Below are 17,517 nucleotides of genomic sequence, written 5' to 3' on the forward strand. Positions count from 1 at the left end.
TCTTTCCCTCCAACATCCCGATCCTATTCCTTCTTCTTCCTCATTTTCCTAATATTCTCCTTTTTATAACAGTCTTCATCACACCATTCCCAGTCGAAATTTTCTGAATATACTTTTCCTCCCTTCTTTTGATTTCTTCTAATAATGTTCTGTCTTCCCTCACCATGCCTAGCCCTTACTCATTTGTTTTACTTTCTGTCCATTTCACTTTTTCCATCCCTCGTCACACCCATGTTTCAAAAACCTGCAATCTACACCTATCATCTTGCTTTGATGGCCAAGCTTTCATACTGTATAAAATCACTCTGTATTAAAGTTTTGAGGAGACGTACCTTTTTGAAATGACTTGAAAGTTGATATAACTGAGTTTTGAGAAATTTTAAATTGCCTAGAATGTTTGATTAAAAAAAATATTCTTGTTTGTATTCCTTTCTGTAGCAATAAAACATATAGCCTAGGTAAATATTATTCCCTATGTAAATAACAGTTTCAAAATCATCTTTTGAGTGCTCTGGTATTATCCAGTTTGGTGTCCATTCCAACCTCGGCTAAACAGTAGAGAGTGTCCTATGTCCTATTTAACTTGAGCAAAACTTTCCTAAATCCAGCCCCCTCCCTTATAACCCAATGTCTCTCACCTCAAGCACCTTTCAAGATAACCTCTTTAGCAAAGTGAGTTTTTGCTTGGATGAGCATAGATATTGTAAAAAAATGTTTGAACCATAGTAATAAACTTATCTTTACCTTTCAGAAATTATCTGCAGGTTCCTAGAATATTAAGCTTTGCAAAATATGTCTTTGGTAGAAGGGATTTAATAGTTAGGTAATATGTTATCTTGCTCATGTGAAATCCATTTCAGAGTATGCATTTGATGCATTTGGTAAATAATATTTTTATTCATGACATGAGAAACTTCTGCTTTCGATAACTGTTATGGAAAATACTATCTGAGAACAGATGTAATGATGAGCAAATTATCCTATTTCTAATATATCAGCCTCAGGTCATCAGCCAGTTTCCAATTGATTAAGCTATTATGTGTCAACTTTTGCATATTATGCTTAAATATGTTGCATGATTACTGCATGCATAATACGTGATTTTTATGAATCAAGTTTTCTAATTTCTACATGATAAATGAAGGTGACATAAGAAAGACTTACAGAGATGTTAATGTTCTGTTATCACTGTCTTGTTTCAAAATACCTGTTTTTAAAATTCAAATCATGCTATAGGTGCACTTTTTCTCTTGGTTTACTCATACCTTCAAGAGGACCTAGTGGGATTAATTTGAAGAATGTTTGGAAAAGGAAGTAAACCACTCAAACGCGGACTACATAGATGTATCAGACAACTTTTGATTGATTGTACCCAAATTGAGGATTTAATGACTCATGGCTAAGATGATTGCCATGAAAATTGATGAGGAAAAATCAGTGAAGAGTGAAGATCAGTGAATCAGTGAAGAAAAATCAGAATCCATTAGAAGTTCTGAAAAACTTCAAGATTATTGAATGCCATGTGAAAAAAGAATGTTTTTAGAGTGGATTGCTGGAAAAATCAATAGTTTCTGTCATTAAACTTATGGCTTACTATTATGAATCACAAGAAAACCTATAAAGATCCAGTCAAAAATGCACTTAAAAATACTGAAGTCATGAACCGTGCTGAAAATGTGAATTTATCATAGTCTAAGCTAATGAGTGATGGTTGAAGGAAAACAGACCGAAAAATGTGATTTATGGGAGGGTTTTATAAGGCCAGTCAAGGAAATAGTCCAAGAATCAAATTGTTTAAAAGTGAGCTTTAATGACGAGTTTAACAGTATCCTTGTGTGCATAGTTTAAATTTCATAATTTTGTTATTTAAAATAATATTTAATATAAACCTCTACCAACTTCAAGGCTCACAAATCTACAGGTATGATCACAATGATACCCTGATCAATATCCCATGCTGAAGAAGAATAAAATCCTTTTATTTAAAGTGTTTAGAGCAGTAAAAGCCTTTTTTAAATTTAGTTTCTGGTCAGGAACAAACCAATATTTTAACCCTAAACAGAAGAAGCCAGACAGAAAAGTTAGGTAAAGTGAAATTGTATCCAGAATGTTTGCATAATGAATTGCTATTGAGGAAGATGAAATGGCAGAGATATAATGGAAAATTAAATTTAATGAGAGGAGTAATTAGCTGAAAGGCTGATTTCTGATAAGTTCATTAAAGAGACATCATAGATGATTATCTATTACCTACCATTGATTGGAGCATCGCTAATGCATAGTGAAAAATGCCTCTTATATGGCTGAAAGCAAGTGTATATGCATATGATGTGTGATTTGAGAACTGTTTGACTTATCTCACCTTATATAGCTCAGTGAAAACAATGACAAACCTCGTAGAGTGGTTTCATTATAGAAAAGGTATTAGAAATTGAATGCCAGAACCAGTTATGGAACCGAAATGAAACCTTTTGCTTTGTAGTAGATTTACATATGTTAATTAATGTATTAATTTCTTAATATGCTTTTTCATTTTCCAGGGTGTAATTGTTTTGAGTAGGCAGTGGAAGAATGTCCTATACACTCCTCTTCTTTTAGAACACAATTACAAGAGTAGTGGGCATCTTAAGCCTCTCAATGTTGCAATAAGGATTCCTCCAACAATGGATGAGGTGAGTGCATGCTATACATTTATAATAGTTACTATCTCAAGCTATTAAGGGCATCACATTGCCCAGTTGTCCATTTTTCTTCCTGTATTCCAGTCACATCATTAGTAATCTCGGTATCTTCTATAAAGTTTCCCTCTCCAAGGTCCCCAGTTAAAATGTGATGCAACCTGTTGGCCTTTCCCTCATTTTTATTGTACATATATATGTCCCCTCTTTCATGCATTCTAAGCTAAGAAATTTGATTCCCAAAAAAATATTGCATACATAATTATGATGGTCTCAAATTTTGTATCATTATCATACTTATAAATCTGTTGCTTTTAGTAATACAATGCAATCGAATGATGAAATTAAGTTCCAGCAAAATATGAAAATATGGAATGCAATTCCTTTTAGTTATTTTTCCTTACATTATTCTTGTTACTGCTATGTCAGTGATGGTTGTTCTTGGATATTTTTTTTTAATTATTAAATTGGAATGTATTAAACTTTAAGAATTTTATTTTCTCTTATGTTACTCCGGTGTAGTTCAGGTCTACCAATTTATATTTATGTTTTATTCCATGGTTAAATAATATAGTTGATGAATAAACTTTTAAGGCTCTTTCTCTCTTAAAAGAGATTGTAAATTGGCTTCCCAAAGAAAAGATAACATGTTTTCTCTTTTATATTTCTTACCTTGACTGTTCTAGTTAGTAGTTTTATGGTTATTAATAATTGGAATCTAGTTGTATCCCAGAACACATAGAATTTCCTGTATTTTCTAAAATAGATTGAAATCATTTTGTAATCACTTAAATTCCATTCAAGTCATTTGGTGTACAGTGGTAAAAAAAATAATTATAATATAAATTCATTAATTGCTGAACACCATGAATATTACTTGTGCTACATTTTTTAATATAGAAACCCGTGAGATCTTTTGGGATAAGTTAATTAAATAAAATTCATTAAAATTTAATTAGGGACTTACTAATTCCTTTAAATGTCCCTGAGATTCCTAATATTCCTTTATCTGAAAGTCCCTTTGATTACATTTTCCCATGGCTGTCTCGCTTTACTTCCCTCTCTCAAACATTCACTCTAATATACAAGGGTGGTTTGAAAAGTCTGAGAAACAATTTAAACTGCTTAAATTTTTAGAAGAAACCCTTATTTGTTTTCAACATATTCTACTTTTAGGCATATAATTGTCTGTCAATGATGCTCCAGTTTGTTGCTCCCCTCCAAATAATGCAATTGTCCCAACTCTACAGAATAGGCATTTGTTTCCGTAATCACCTGCTTGTTTGAATGAAAGCTCCTTCCCATTAACCATTTCAATGCATTGGAGAACAGGTAGCAGTCAGAGGAAGGCGAAACTGGAGATAGGGACTGAGTTTATGAGTTTTAATGAATTATAACTCCATCATCTGCGGCCAAAACTGCATGGGAGTGAGCTAGTGCTTTGTTTTGATGGAAAGGAGACTTTTTTGTGGCTCATCCTAGACTTTTCTTGCAGCTAAATTTTTATATGGCCTAGGCCATAATCAAGATTAGTCAATTAAGATTATTCCTTTCAAATCCCTAAGAAACAGCCCTCATAAACTTCCCAGCAGTCTTTACCTTCTTTGATGAAAATTCCCCACTGGCAATCCATTGCTTGGACTGCCCTTTGTCCTACACTATATCATGTATTCAATCAATGATTTCTTTAGTAGTTGCTTCAACAAGGTCTCAAGAATGCTATGTCATTTATGATGATACAGCCTTTCTTAAAACTTTTAAAATATTCATAAATTATTCAAATTGAAGGAAAGATTCACCATAGTGTACATCAAGTTTCTAATTAGTCTCCTTAGATGATTTGCCTTTCATAAAATAATGCTTAATCAACACATGAAATTCTCTGTCATTCATTTTTGGAAATCATTTAACTTGCTCAGTTTAAACAAATGCTAAATATAGAGTAATAGACCACTCTGCCTGAAACTGGGTATATCTAACTAAGAACACTCCTTTAATACTTTCACATAACTAGTCTATTCAATTCTTATTCTTTCTCAACTCACTCATTCTTCACTCTCCCCTTTTACCACAAACACTTCTCCTTGGGTTTGTGGTTTGAATGTAACAATGGATGTCTCCACAATAAAAATATTAAGGTTGCAAATATGAACACAGCCTTTGCTTTTGTCATAAAGTTTGTTGAACTAAAATGGCAATACAGTAAAATGCCAAGAAATTTGAGTGAGTGGCCCATTCTGTAATTGATTCACTAGATATTTATTTATTTATTGTAATTAATTAATATATTTTATGTATTTGGTTTATTGAATATTTTCTAAATTTTATGTTTTTCCATGTATGGGAAAAACAGTTTTACATTTATCTTGTCTTTCATTCATGTTTACCATACATAAGCGTAATTAGTACCATTTCTTCATTTGCATAATGCTTTCAAATTCAAAAATAAAATCAAAAGTATAAAAAGGTATAAAAGTATATAAATCATTGATTATGTATTATACTCTAAAGCCTGAGAAATCATTTCTCCAAGATGTCAGAACGTGAGTTGAGAAAATTTAACTTTTTAGTAAAACATAAAACATTAATTTTTATTATTTAGCAATTTCAAATCATTTAAAAGTGAACATAGATTGATTATTATTTATTCATGTTCAAGTTGGAGCAATTAAACATTGATTTATTTTTAAAATAATGATTTATTTTTAAAATAATTAATATTTGTTTGAGATATACTACAAAAACACTTTTTTAAATAATAAAACCTGACATTTTTTTAATTTAGGAGTTCTGTCTTTTTCAGACATTTATGTGTTTTAATGTATATTTTCACATATGCAGAAATTTAATTTATTGAATCATGGACAATTATTTTGCCTCACAGTGAAATTATTTAAAATGCATTTATAATATTCATGGAACATCTTAGGAGGAGACTTTGGATTTGTCAAGAAGCCCACCATGGAGAGCGCAATTAAGTAAGCAAATTTGTAGCCCAAGAAGTTAGTCTCCTTTTAGATTTTTAATTAATCTAATATGCATTTTAATGTTGTTTACCTTCTTAATACTTATTGAATTTTCAAGCTCTCATATTTAGTTCATGTCAATAATATTCCTAAAAAAAAGCACCTTCATTTTCTCTGGTTAAGGTTATAGATGCTGGTGTTTCACTGAGGCATTTCTTTCATGTTAGCTATGCCAATCATTCATTATCACTCTTCCAAGACTATACTTCCATGGCTCTTTGCAATGCTTACATAGCTTTTGGTCCTTGGGCTATATGTTTGCTTTCATTATAGTTGTCTGTGATGTAATTATATAATATATGAGATTAATATACGTTTTTCCCAGTTTGTAGAAATAACTGTGAGTTTTTAGGAATTTCCCCGGGGAAATAAATTATGTGGTGCCAATTTTAAGAGGCAATTAGTCAGATCTTTAGGTAGGGAAATTATATCCTTGAGTGAGGGTCATTTAATGGGCAAATTTTTTATGTTTTTCATCAGTAATTTTTACCTGTGCATGATCTAGTATGCATGAAGTAATTTAAGAGATATGCACAGTGATTTTATGTGAAAGGTTTGGATTTATCTTTGCAGGTATGGTTTGGAAAGTTCTCTTTCTTTCCTTTATTTTCTCATCGGCTCTTGCTGTATTATTCATTCAAATATCCACTCTCTTTAAAGGCCATCAAAGAAGACGTAAAACTGCATTGGAGCCACTTGTTCATTGCTTTTGCTCTGTGATATTTCTAGTTTTCTTCTTGCTATCCATTGTTGGAAAAAACATGAATGTATTATTAGAGTGTATACAACTTCTTTCAGGAGTATTTACTAACAGATGGGGAAATATCAGGGGAAGAATGTGAGGTAACTGACGAATGTACGATGCTTTTAAATGCTGAAGGGGGATCAATGCACAGACTTAAAAACCAGGACAAGCTTGGTGAGTAATATTAGCTCTTATTTTTAGATTTAATTTGTTCTACTTTTTCCTATGGGGATTTATATGTGTTTTGCTCTTGTAGTTAAAGCATGCTGGGAAGTGCTCCTATCTAAGTGGCTAAAGTGAAAAATAAGAAACCTTTGGGCTTCCTTAAAACTGCTTATGTGTGATTATGATTATGTGTCATTTGTGTTGACTTGCATTCATGTTGGATTGTCCTTGTCATGTTAAAATTGTAGCTTTCAGTGTTGTGCTTCAAAGGGAAACATTTTCAAATTTTTAATGTATTTTGTTGCTAAAAACTTGAGAAATGTTATTTTTTGGAGAATTAACTCAATTTTATTTTTAATTTTATAGATTATTTGTTAAATTAGAGGTGTGCTGGAAATGAAATCTGCTTTGTGTCAATGTGAAGCTCACAATCAATGTTTGTTGTCATGTGAATAATTGTGTGTGGTAGTTTGATTGATTGAGCTAATTTAGATGGCAAGATGTTTAACCAGGTGTAATACCTATAACTTGATGTCTAATTTAATGGCTGAATTATATCATGGATTCATTTTTTTATTCAAAGTCCGTACTTATCCATCTTTACGCAGGCAGCAAAGGAGAACCCAGTGATTCAAAACCAATTGAAATTGTTGATAATTTGGTTGTGGAATTATTCATACAGATTGTAGTGCATGGAAATTATTTATTCCCTGTTTTCTTGTCTATAAGATTGCATTAAAATTGCATCACAGTTACATTCAGATGTCTTTTGACTCAATGGTTTTTGCTTTACTTTTGTGTTGATGTACGAGGGTCATCCGGAAAGTAGTACCCGTTCGTGAAATAAAGACACAAAAGTAAATATTAACAAACATAAAAAATTTTATTTGAAAGAGGATACTTTAAACTACTTCTCAACATAATCTCCAAGCAAATTAAGGCATTTGTCATAACGTGTGACAAGTTTCTGTATTCCTGCTGCATAGTCCTTCGCCGCCAGCTCATTGAGATACGCGAGGGACCCATCTTGCACAAATTTTTGCATAATGCAGATGGTGTTTAACAATTTCATGAACAATTGTTCGAGAAACATTGGGAAAATGCTCACAGATGTCATCAATTGTGACGCGCCGATCGTTCCTCACGAATTCGTCAACTGAGCTCACCAGTTGGTCTGTAATGACAGACGGTCTCCCCGAACGCTCATCGTCGTGTGTGTTCCCCCTCCCCATGTTGAAGTTGCGACACCACCGCCGAACAGACGACTCGTCCATTACATTGTCTCCATACACCTCCTTTAATTGGCGATGAATATCACATGGGCGAACGTTTCTTGCATTGAGGAATTTAATCACTGCCCTCACTTCACAACTGGCGGCGTTCTCAATTTTTTTAAACATTGTAAACAATCACAGAAACAACACAGGCAATGCTAGCGTCACGCAACTTGGCTCAGAGAAGGCAGACAAGCCACTGAAGCTATCTGACCTCGTCCAGCGGCTACTCGCGTCGTCAGCACTTCATGCGGCACGAACGGGTACTACTTTCCGGATGACCCTCGTATATTACTTGATGAAAGATTTGTTTGCATAACAGTTGAGCTTCTTCAGGTCTGAAATTTCTTTACGATGGACTTATTCCATTGGTTACATCAGACCTGAAGAGGTTGATGGAATACTGTAAGAACTGTCAGTCAATGATTTCGGTCAATATGTGATCAACTGTTTTAATTTGAAGAATCATCCTCACAACACTATGAAAGTTGCATGCACCTGTCAAAGGTTGAATAACAAAAGACCATGATATTTTCATGCATGGGATGTTAGGCTAAGATATTTTCATTGATTTTTTTGTGAAAATAAAAAAAAATTAAGGGTTCAATGATTTATTGTTATTAAATCATTATCTAATAACAGCCCTCGGGCCAAAAAAAGTAATGCAAAGAAGCAAGGTCTTCTGCAAGTAATTTTTTTGTGATAAAACTCAATTTTGAAATCTGACTCATCAGTCAAAATGTTTGAAATATTCTTTCAGCCACCCAATCAAATAAATGCTACTTATTCGTGCAATAAATATTCATAGAGCTTTTCTTTCTCCTTTGGCAGGCTATGTATAGAACAAACTGATTCTCTCCAGCGTAATAGATTTGATTTGTGGCTGGTTTTAATGTGGGGTATTATCTTCTCTTAGTTGTAAACAATAACAACTAAAATATATTCTGTGAAACATTGTGATTTGCTTCTTCACAAACCATGAAGTAATTCATTGCAATAATTTCAAAGAGTAAAAATCAATCGCCTTGGCAGGGATACGAATCTGGATCCCTTAATGTCTGGGTGAGGACTTGAACCAGTTAAGCTATCGAGGCATCCTCTTAAACTTTGAAATTTTGGCGACTTTGAAGGAACAAGTTGTTGTGGCAAAATGCCGTGCATACAATGTCACAGGCATTTGCAGTTGTGCGCGACGCACCCCCAAAATTTCAGAGTTTAAGAGGATGCCTCAATAGCTTAAAATCATTTGGCCTGACATTGAGGGATCCAGGTTCGGATCCTGGTCAAGGCAAATGATTTTTACGCTCTGAAATTGTTGCATTGAAATGAATATTAGTGAGTGACTCCGTTAAAAGTTACCGCTGCGGCATCTCCCGCAGTTTCTTGGAATGAAGTGATTCCACCAAGTCACTACTACAGTTGCACATCTCTAAGGTTTTGCATTTAGCAGGGCATACTGGAGAAAAACATGATCAATATACTTTGTAATTCCAACATTTCCAGCCCTCACAGATTTCTCCTTCATTAAGATTTTGCCTTTTAGAGATTCTGCTGTTCAATGAAAACATTTTCCTCAAACTCATTCAATTACATGAATTATCTAAAGGTTGTTATGGTCACTCACAGTCATTACATAGTTTGCATGAATTTTTCAGGCCGTCCAGAAGAGCCAGTTCCATCCCCCAACATAGTGGGGCAGCATGAGTACCTCTTTCATCAGCCCCTCAATCCGAACACGTCGCCCCCAAATCCATCAACCACACATGTATCTCCCAACATTCGTGGTCCGCCGCTGGTTCAAAGGAGACGTCGACGGCAGAAGCGCAGGTCTCAGAAGAAGGAGAAGGCCTCTGCCCAGCAACAGAAGGCACCTGAGGAAGTTTTGATCAATGTGAGGGATGCCTCCAACTTCAAGTCGCCCATATGCAGCCCTAAGGTAAGCGATGGCCATGAGGGCCTCACCACTGGAAGCTCCTCTTCGGGTGCCCAAGACAACGAGGATGCTGGTTATGGTGATGAGGAGGGGGAGGGGGATGATGATAGCATGGATGGCGGGGAGAGTGGGGCCCATTTCCCTTCACCCTTGGCGAGAAATGTCAGTGGGACGGAGAATGAAGACCTGTACACGTGGATGTCCAAGCAGCAAGAATTCATGAAGCCAAACCCTACAAGGGTGGCTGCAGCTGCCGAAGAAGAAAGACAGAAGATCAAAGGAAACTGGGTAAATACTTGGATTTAGTATTTTATTACACATTTTTAAATGTTCTTTTTTGCTTGTTTTATATCCTGGATTTGTATTAAATGGTTTAAGACTGTTTTATGCGTTGATCACACAATGAAGTTGAATATATGTATCTAGTCCAAAAATTGCATTGCATATCTATTCCAAGATTAACAATTTCAAAAATGATGTGGTCCTCAGGCTTGTTTTTCGTCATTTCCGTAAATGCCTTCCTTTTTAAGATATTGTGTTAAAGAAATTCTAGTTGTCATTAACTATGGTGTGCTTCTCAAATGTTTAACTGTATTTACTGTATTTTTAATCCAAACATAAAGTCATATCCATGATCATTTGGTGAATAATATGTTAACTTTCAACTCTATATCTAACATCTAAATCTATTCTTGATTACTTCAATTCAAATCAATTTGTGATATTCAGTGCATCACTGGTATTTATGAATGTTTTCCAAAAAATAAAATGTTATTTTAATGCATAGTATTTTATTTTATGCTTCAAATTTTCTCATAACCATATCATGTATATTACTGAGCTTTTAGCATAGGTATGTACTAGCTTACCATAATCACATAGGGGTCGTTGCTGTAAAATAATATCTCCAGTATATCTTTAGTTTTTGTCCTGAGTTTTTGAGAATGGAGTATTGTAGATGCAGTATTGAGTTGTGGTTAGATTAATGAAGATGCTTTGCGAAATGGGGAAATGGATGATTTTTGGATGAAAGCATATTGGTGCTCTTCAACCCTGATATGCAAATTGTAGCCATAGAATTTGTTACAGGGATGCCCTTGATTTATTGGGATACCCTCTCCACTAGTATAATAAACTTTCAATAATGGTGGATTTTGAGACAACCTGAATTTTCCCATAATTTTCTTAAAAATTTTGGGGTCTTGTTAGCTGCTAAAGCACCTGAGAAAAGTTACATGCTTTATTAAAAATGGAAGATATAATAAGTTGACAATATTTTTAAAAATACCTGTAAAACCAGTGAAAGGCTTTATATTTTAAAACGTATCTCGTGAACATTATAATATTAAATAAATGAAGGATTGTAAATCCATTTTTTCAATATTTTTCAGATTTTCTGCCTTTATTTCTCATTCCTATATGATCTCTGATTATTTTCTTTATGGCCTCTTACTTTTGCTCAGGAGTCCAAGCTAAATACAATGACTACTGATGAAACTGTGGAAGAAGCAGCCATGATTCCAAATGGACCATCCAATATTCCTATTGCTAATTATTCCTCATCTTTGCACCTACTGGATGCCCACTTGATATTTGAGCCACTTTTGACCTGCCTTGGTGTGATGCCTGGGCAGATAAATGCTGGAAGTGTTGGTGCTGCATCGGAAGGAGCTATGAAGGATGGAATGGCTGGTTACACAACATCTGGGGGCACACCCTTTGAAAACTGGGGCTCCAACATATCAATAGCTGGCTCAATGGAGACAATGAGAATAGACATTGTGGTCAGTGAGTGTGGGAAAGGAAATGTAGGCCCTGAGAAGAAGAAAAGTGGGCCTTCAAAGACCAATGGAGAATTCAGCAAGAAAGGCCATGGTAAGTACTTACCAAAACCTAGAGTCCAATTTAATTTGAACATCATTTGAATTAATCAAAACTTGCTCCTGTTGAATTGCTCTTCTTGAATGAGGTAATTACAATTTGGATGTAATAATGAATTTTATCTAGTATACCCCTTTGAATGCTGGAAAATGAACAATTTGAATGCAATAATTTCAAAGTATAAAAATCATTCCACTTGACCGGTATTTATTGCTACGTTATTTGAGGCTTGTAATTGTGATATTATTGAGCACAAATGTTCTCACGTGTATGTCTTGATACGAAATAGTTTTTCTTTTTGCTATTTAATTTTTGTTTGAAGGAAAAAATTATTTATGATCAATACCCATTGTCTGAAATTTAAAAAAAAACTCATTTCAATGACATAATAGGTAAATAAAAAACTCATTCAATTGAATCCTTTCTCTATCATCTAATAATTATTTTCATGGTGTCATTTGTTAAAATAACTAAAAATGCCTGAAATTTATCCGTAGACTTTTTTTCAATTAATGCATTCATCCTTGTAAATGCATCTAATATTTAAAAAAGTCAACACATAAAAGCAAGAGAAGATAGAATGATACATTTTCAATGTAATCCATTTATAGGTAAATTCAGATTGGATATACCATCAGAAATGCCAGCCTTCCTGTGTGAAAAAATTGGTGTTGAGCTAGATTTAAGGAAATTAGCTGACACCAGTGTAGATGATTTGGTGCAGAAGCATAATGTACTGTATATTTCTCGAGGTCAGCTTAGAAAACATACCAGTACTTTGCTCAACTTCAGTGTGGACATACGATACATATCCCAACAGGTTTGTGCCCTAGCTATTTAATATTACTAATCTCCCTTGGTTGCACCTTATGTGTATTTATTTGAATATTTAGTTTTTTGTGCCTTTTGCCATTTATGCTAGAATTCATTTCTTCATGTGCATTAGGTTAACATGCCCTTGTTGAGGCTACTCCACCAAATCAGCAACATGTATCAAAATGTGAAGGAGACTCAAATGGAACTGAGGGGACAGCAGCAACAGGTTCATAATCTGCTGCCTCATCCACCTCCGCCCCCCCAGCTGAGTGGCATCATTGACCCAAAGAATGGTTCATCCTCAGGTAATTTGATTTCATGTCACATAGATTTTCCTTTAAAAGCGTGGCTTAAGAACTCAATATCCCCCATCGTGTACTCAGCACAGTTAGTCTGAAACCCCTTTATTCTGAGCTCCGATTAATAGGGGTCTTCTATTAAATCATGAATGACATTAAAATATCGAAAGCACCAAATGTTACTAAGGTACTTTGATGATGCCTATAATCCCCAGTGATGTTAGTCATGTCATTGATTACTGATATTTTGTGTTATGAGGCTAATTTAGTCTCATGTAGCTAATAGATCTTTTAGTTTCAGATCTGCAAGAACATACAGCCCTTTATGAGGATGGACAAATGGATTCAGTCAAAATGGCCACATTGACGCCTACACTAGGCTTATCAAACTCAACTAGCATTCCAAAAGGGCTTTCACCATCTGCATCACTGAAATCACGGCCACAAAGCTTTGCACAGAAGTTTAGGTCCACTAGTAAAAGCGTTAAAGGTAGTGTAATAATTATTATTTCTATCCTCAACGAAATTATTTCTATCTGAAACGAAAAGTGTTCAATAGTCATATTGTATAAATTGTTCATTGGAATTCAGCATTAAGTGCTGGCTGGTCATTCTTGATGTTATCATTGCCAGTGATTGACATGTATATTGTTCGCTTGAGTCCTATGATATAGGTATTGTGTTAACTGTATAACAGTAGGAGGTGTCATTTATGTTTGAAATGTTGTCCTTAGGTGTTCGAGTGTATCAAAGCCTGATGATATAAAAAAATTTGGAAAATTAGCCCAAGTTTAAATTCAGAAAAGATTTTATCACCACAATAAGAAAAGCAGAGGGATCAATAGGATTATAAATGCAAAGTATTTTATTTTACAAAGTTAAAATTAGAGAAGAAAGGGGAAGAAAACTCCAATGGCCGTAAGGATTAGTTGCCAATCTCTCGTCAGACCAAATGTTGTGTTGGCGTGACGGGAATCACGTCAGGGACCAACCACAACCTCTCGACCAGAATACCCTCTGTGGTGGTTTACGGGAGATTAATCCGCGTCAGGGACCAACACACAGCCACACGCACACTATCCTGTCTGAAATCCTTCACGAGGCTGTGAGACCCTGTTAAAGAATTTCAGATGGAGATGGAATCCTTCACGAGGCTGTAGAGTAGACCCCGTTAAAGATTCCAGGATATTCTCAAGCACACACTCTGTGGATGGCACAGACCAAACACACACACAAGCACTCGAGAAACGCACACACACTCAAAAGGGCCCAACTTCTGGGAGAATCTGGACACAGGTAAAAAGCAACTAGGAAGTGCGTCGAACACGCGTGTTTCGGCCACAAAGTGGCCCTCTTCAGCGAACCGAAGGGAAAACCTTGTGTTGGAGGTGTTTTCCCTTCGGTTCGCTGAAGAGGGCCACTTTGTGGCCGAAACACGCGTGTTCGACGCACTTCCTAGTTGCTTTTTACCTGTGTCCAGATTCTCCCAGAAGTTGGGCCCTTTTGAGTGTGTGTGCGTTTCTCGAGTGCTTGTGTGTGTGTTTGGTCTGTGCCATCCACAGAGTGTGTGCTTGAGAATATCCTGGAATCTTTAACGGGGTCTACTCTACAGCCTCGTGAAGGATTCCATCTCCATCTGAAATTCTTTAACAGGGTCTCACAGCCTCGTGAAGGATTTCAGACAGGATAGTGTGCGTGTGGCTGTGTGTTGGTCCCTGACGCGGATTAATCTCCCGTAAACCGCCACAGAGTGTGTGCTTGAGAATATCCTGGAATCTTTAACGGGGTCTACTCTACAGCCTCGTGAAGGATTCCATCTCCATCTGAAATTCTTTAACAGGGTCTCACAGCCTCGTGAAGGATTTCAGGCAGGATAGTGTGCGTGTGGCTGTGTGTTGGTCCCTGACGCGGATTAATCTCCCGTAAACCACCACAGAGGGTATTCTGGTCGAGAGGTAGTGGTTGGTCCCTGACGTGATTCCCGTCACGCCAACACAACATTTGGTCTGACGAGAGATTGGCAACTAATCCTTACGGCCATTGGAGTTTTCTTCCCCTTTCTTCTTTATTGAGAGGCCGTAGAGCTCATTATTTCTTGCCAAAGTTAAAATTAGATAATATTGGAAGATAGCCGCAAGACTTGGACTTAATTACAACTGGCTGAAATGCTAATATTTTTTATTTTCAAATTACCAATTGGCCTTGATCACAGTTATCAAATTGTTGTATGTTGATATTTAGATCATCTGTTAAATAATTAGTATAATGGCTATGACCAATGATGTACTGGTTTTTAAGTACTAATGAATATCCGCATACTTACAAATCAGGAAAAAAGGAGGGAATGGAGATGTAGTTACTGCACGGATAGTTTGTTTGTGTATTTATGTGGAAATTTCTGTTGCTTATTACAGGCAATGACGTTTTATTAGGTGAGCCTTGAAATAGCCAGGTGACATACTATATGTTTAGAAAGTAAAAGGAAGTGTCAAAAAATGACAATAGACTGATGTTTGTTTCATTTAGCTTTGTGTAATGTAGGTGTTAACAGGGTGGCTTTGAATTCACGAAAATTGGGAAAAATCCAGGAATGGGGTAAACCTGGTCAAAAACTTGGAGTTCAACAGTAAAAACAGGAATTTAGTAGATTTACTATTAGTTTATGAGGAAGTAGACAGTACAAGAATAAATATCTTATTTTAATTTAATGCAAATGTCTAATAGCAATTTTTTTAAACTTGTGGCTTACAATGTGTTTTACAATGCAAGAAGGCAAAGAAAACTCTTTGGACATGAAAATAGAATGTTTTCATAGACGGATGATTCATGTAGTTCATTGGGTTTATTGAGTATTGTTTTGCAAAATAAGGCTTGCGTACTACTGCAATACAACTGTGTAGTGATTGTTTGTTACTAATTTGTTTAAGAGAGAATACCTTGGTAGATTAACACTCCATAGTATGAACGACTTTTCCACCATAACTATGAACATAATGATCATCTGATGTAGTTGTTTATGAATGTGTATTTCCTGAATGCTAGAAATAAAAAATGCAAAAAGGTGGGATGCTGTGATTAACATTAATCTAATTGCTTAAAAAAGCCAGAAACTCCAAAAATACTATTGATATGGTCTTTCTATGATAAGTGGGATTTTTATTTAGTCAGACCATCAAATTTTTTAAAGTTTTAATTAACAATCTACCCATGAATGCCTCTATTACAGGGATAATTTTCAAATATTTGTGCATGTAAATTTAGATTATGTCAGGAGTACAAGTTTATAAAAATGGTAGTGCAAAACCAAGAAAAACAAATGTTCATCGTTGAAATTTGGAAGAAAGGTTGAATCAGAAATCATCTATTTGCTGAACACCCTGTGTTAACCACATTCTCAATTTTCTTTGATTTTTCTTGAGCTGTGTAGATAGTTTTCATGTGCATGTTAAATAAACTAAAGGTTATATGTCTTCAGTTTGAGTGATACTGAATTACAGCTCTGCTTGAGATTCATACTGTCAAAAACAAAATTCATGATAAGTGATATTCAATTAGTCATGAAACTTATATGCTTATATTCCTTTTTCAGCTGGATACATGAATCTCAGTGAGGCTATCACAACACCAACATTTGGGTCCAGCCCCACAGCTTCCCGAATGGAGATCCACCCAATGCCCAGCCAACACCTTCACCATTCCCTGCCTCACCCCCATCACCACCAGCATCACCACCCTTTGCACCATCCCCTCCCCTCACCCGTCCCTCCAGCATCGCTTTCCTCATTGGGCCTCAGCCATGACGACATGTCCCTCCATGCAACCATTACTGCCGAGCCGGCCTCCATGTCTGAGCAGCCGATATTGAAGATGCCAGGCCCTCCAATTGCACCTCAGACAATCACGCCTCCCATTCCTGGCTCACCCCAGGCACAGCCAACTGCTATCCCACCGCCACATTGTTGGAAGACCATTTATTACCTCTTGGATCTTTATGCAACCATGCCAGAAACCAAAACTATCACTCACAGGTATTTATGAGACCACTGGAGGGAGGTATAGATTGTTAAGGATATTTCTCAAGATACTGAAATGTTTGGTTTCGGTTTGAATCCTCAGACATATTGTCAAAGTTCTCCAAGTACAGTAGGTTCTTGCTGTACGATATGAATCCATCCCATAGGACTGATCTTAAAGTCAAAATATTGTAAAGGAACTTAGCTTGAACAATGCTTCACTATTTTTTTGGAATTTTGGAACTGTCTGCTGTTTTCAATTACAATGAAGTTTTTTATGATGATGGTGTACTTACTTGATACATGTATTGCTCACAATTACATGTACTTCTGGAATATAGCAGGATATTATACTGTGTGCACTGTATCACTATGGGAGTACAACTTTTCCTTGTCATTACTGACACCTGCAGTCATTAATACGAAGGATGTCAAGAAATTATCTGTTAGGCCATAAAAACACTGGAATAGATACGGAAAATTTATCATTTACATCTTAAAACTGCACATCTCTTCTGTTTTTATCTAGATTCATCAAACAGATTTTAACACTTGTTGTGTCTCTGAACTGATTTATAAATTCTCTCAGCATAAAATTCTGCTGCCTCGGATCACAGCCAACCAATGATGGCATCTTAAAGTTCATCGTCGAGACGAGCACAGAACATGTGGTAGCCTAACTTTTCT

General features: G+C 35.6%; 1 protein-coding gene across 1 annotated transcript in view; it reads left to right on the forward strand.

The window, feature by feature from the left end:
- The window catches only part of tweek (transmembrane protein KIAA1109 homolog tweek), a 120,856-nt gene that overhangs the window by 46,970 nt on the left and 56,369 nt on the right, over positions 1-17,517 (forward strand). Inside the window, exons 35-42 of the mRNA XM_071597546.1 lie at positions 2,541-2,672; positions 6,482-6,623; positions 9,544-10,109; positions 11,285-11,696; positions 12,314-12,522; positions 12,649-12,823; positions 13,113-13,307; positions 16,407-16,845. Of these exons, the coding sequence (XP_071453647.1) occupies positions 2,541-2,672; positions 6,482-6,623; positions 9,544-10,109; positions 11,285-11,696; positions 12,314-12,522; positions 12,649-12,823; positions 13,113-13,307; positions 16,407-16,845 (2,270 nt within the window). The remainder of the gene's footprint in view (positions 1-2,540; positions 2,673-6,481; positions 6,624-9,543; positions 10,110-11,284; positions 11,697-12,313; positions 12,523-12,648; positions 12,824-13,112; positions 13,308-16,406; positions 16,846-17,517) is intronic.

This window comes from Hetaerina americana, unplaced genomic scaffold, assembly GCF_022747635.1.
Source record: "Hetaerina americana unplaced genomic scaffold, ioHetAmer1.1.p SCAF_9, whole genome shotgun sequence".
NCBI lineage: Eukaryota > Metazoa > Arthropoda > Insecta > Odonata > Calopterygidae > Hetaerina > Hetaerina americana.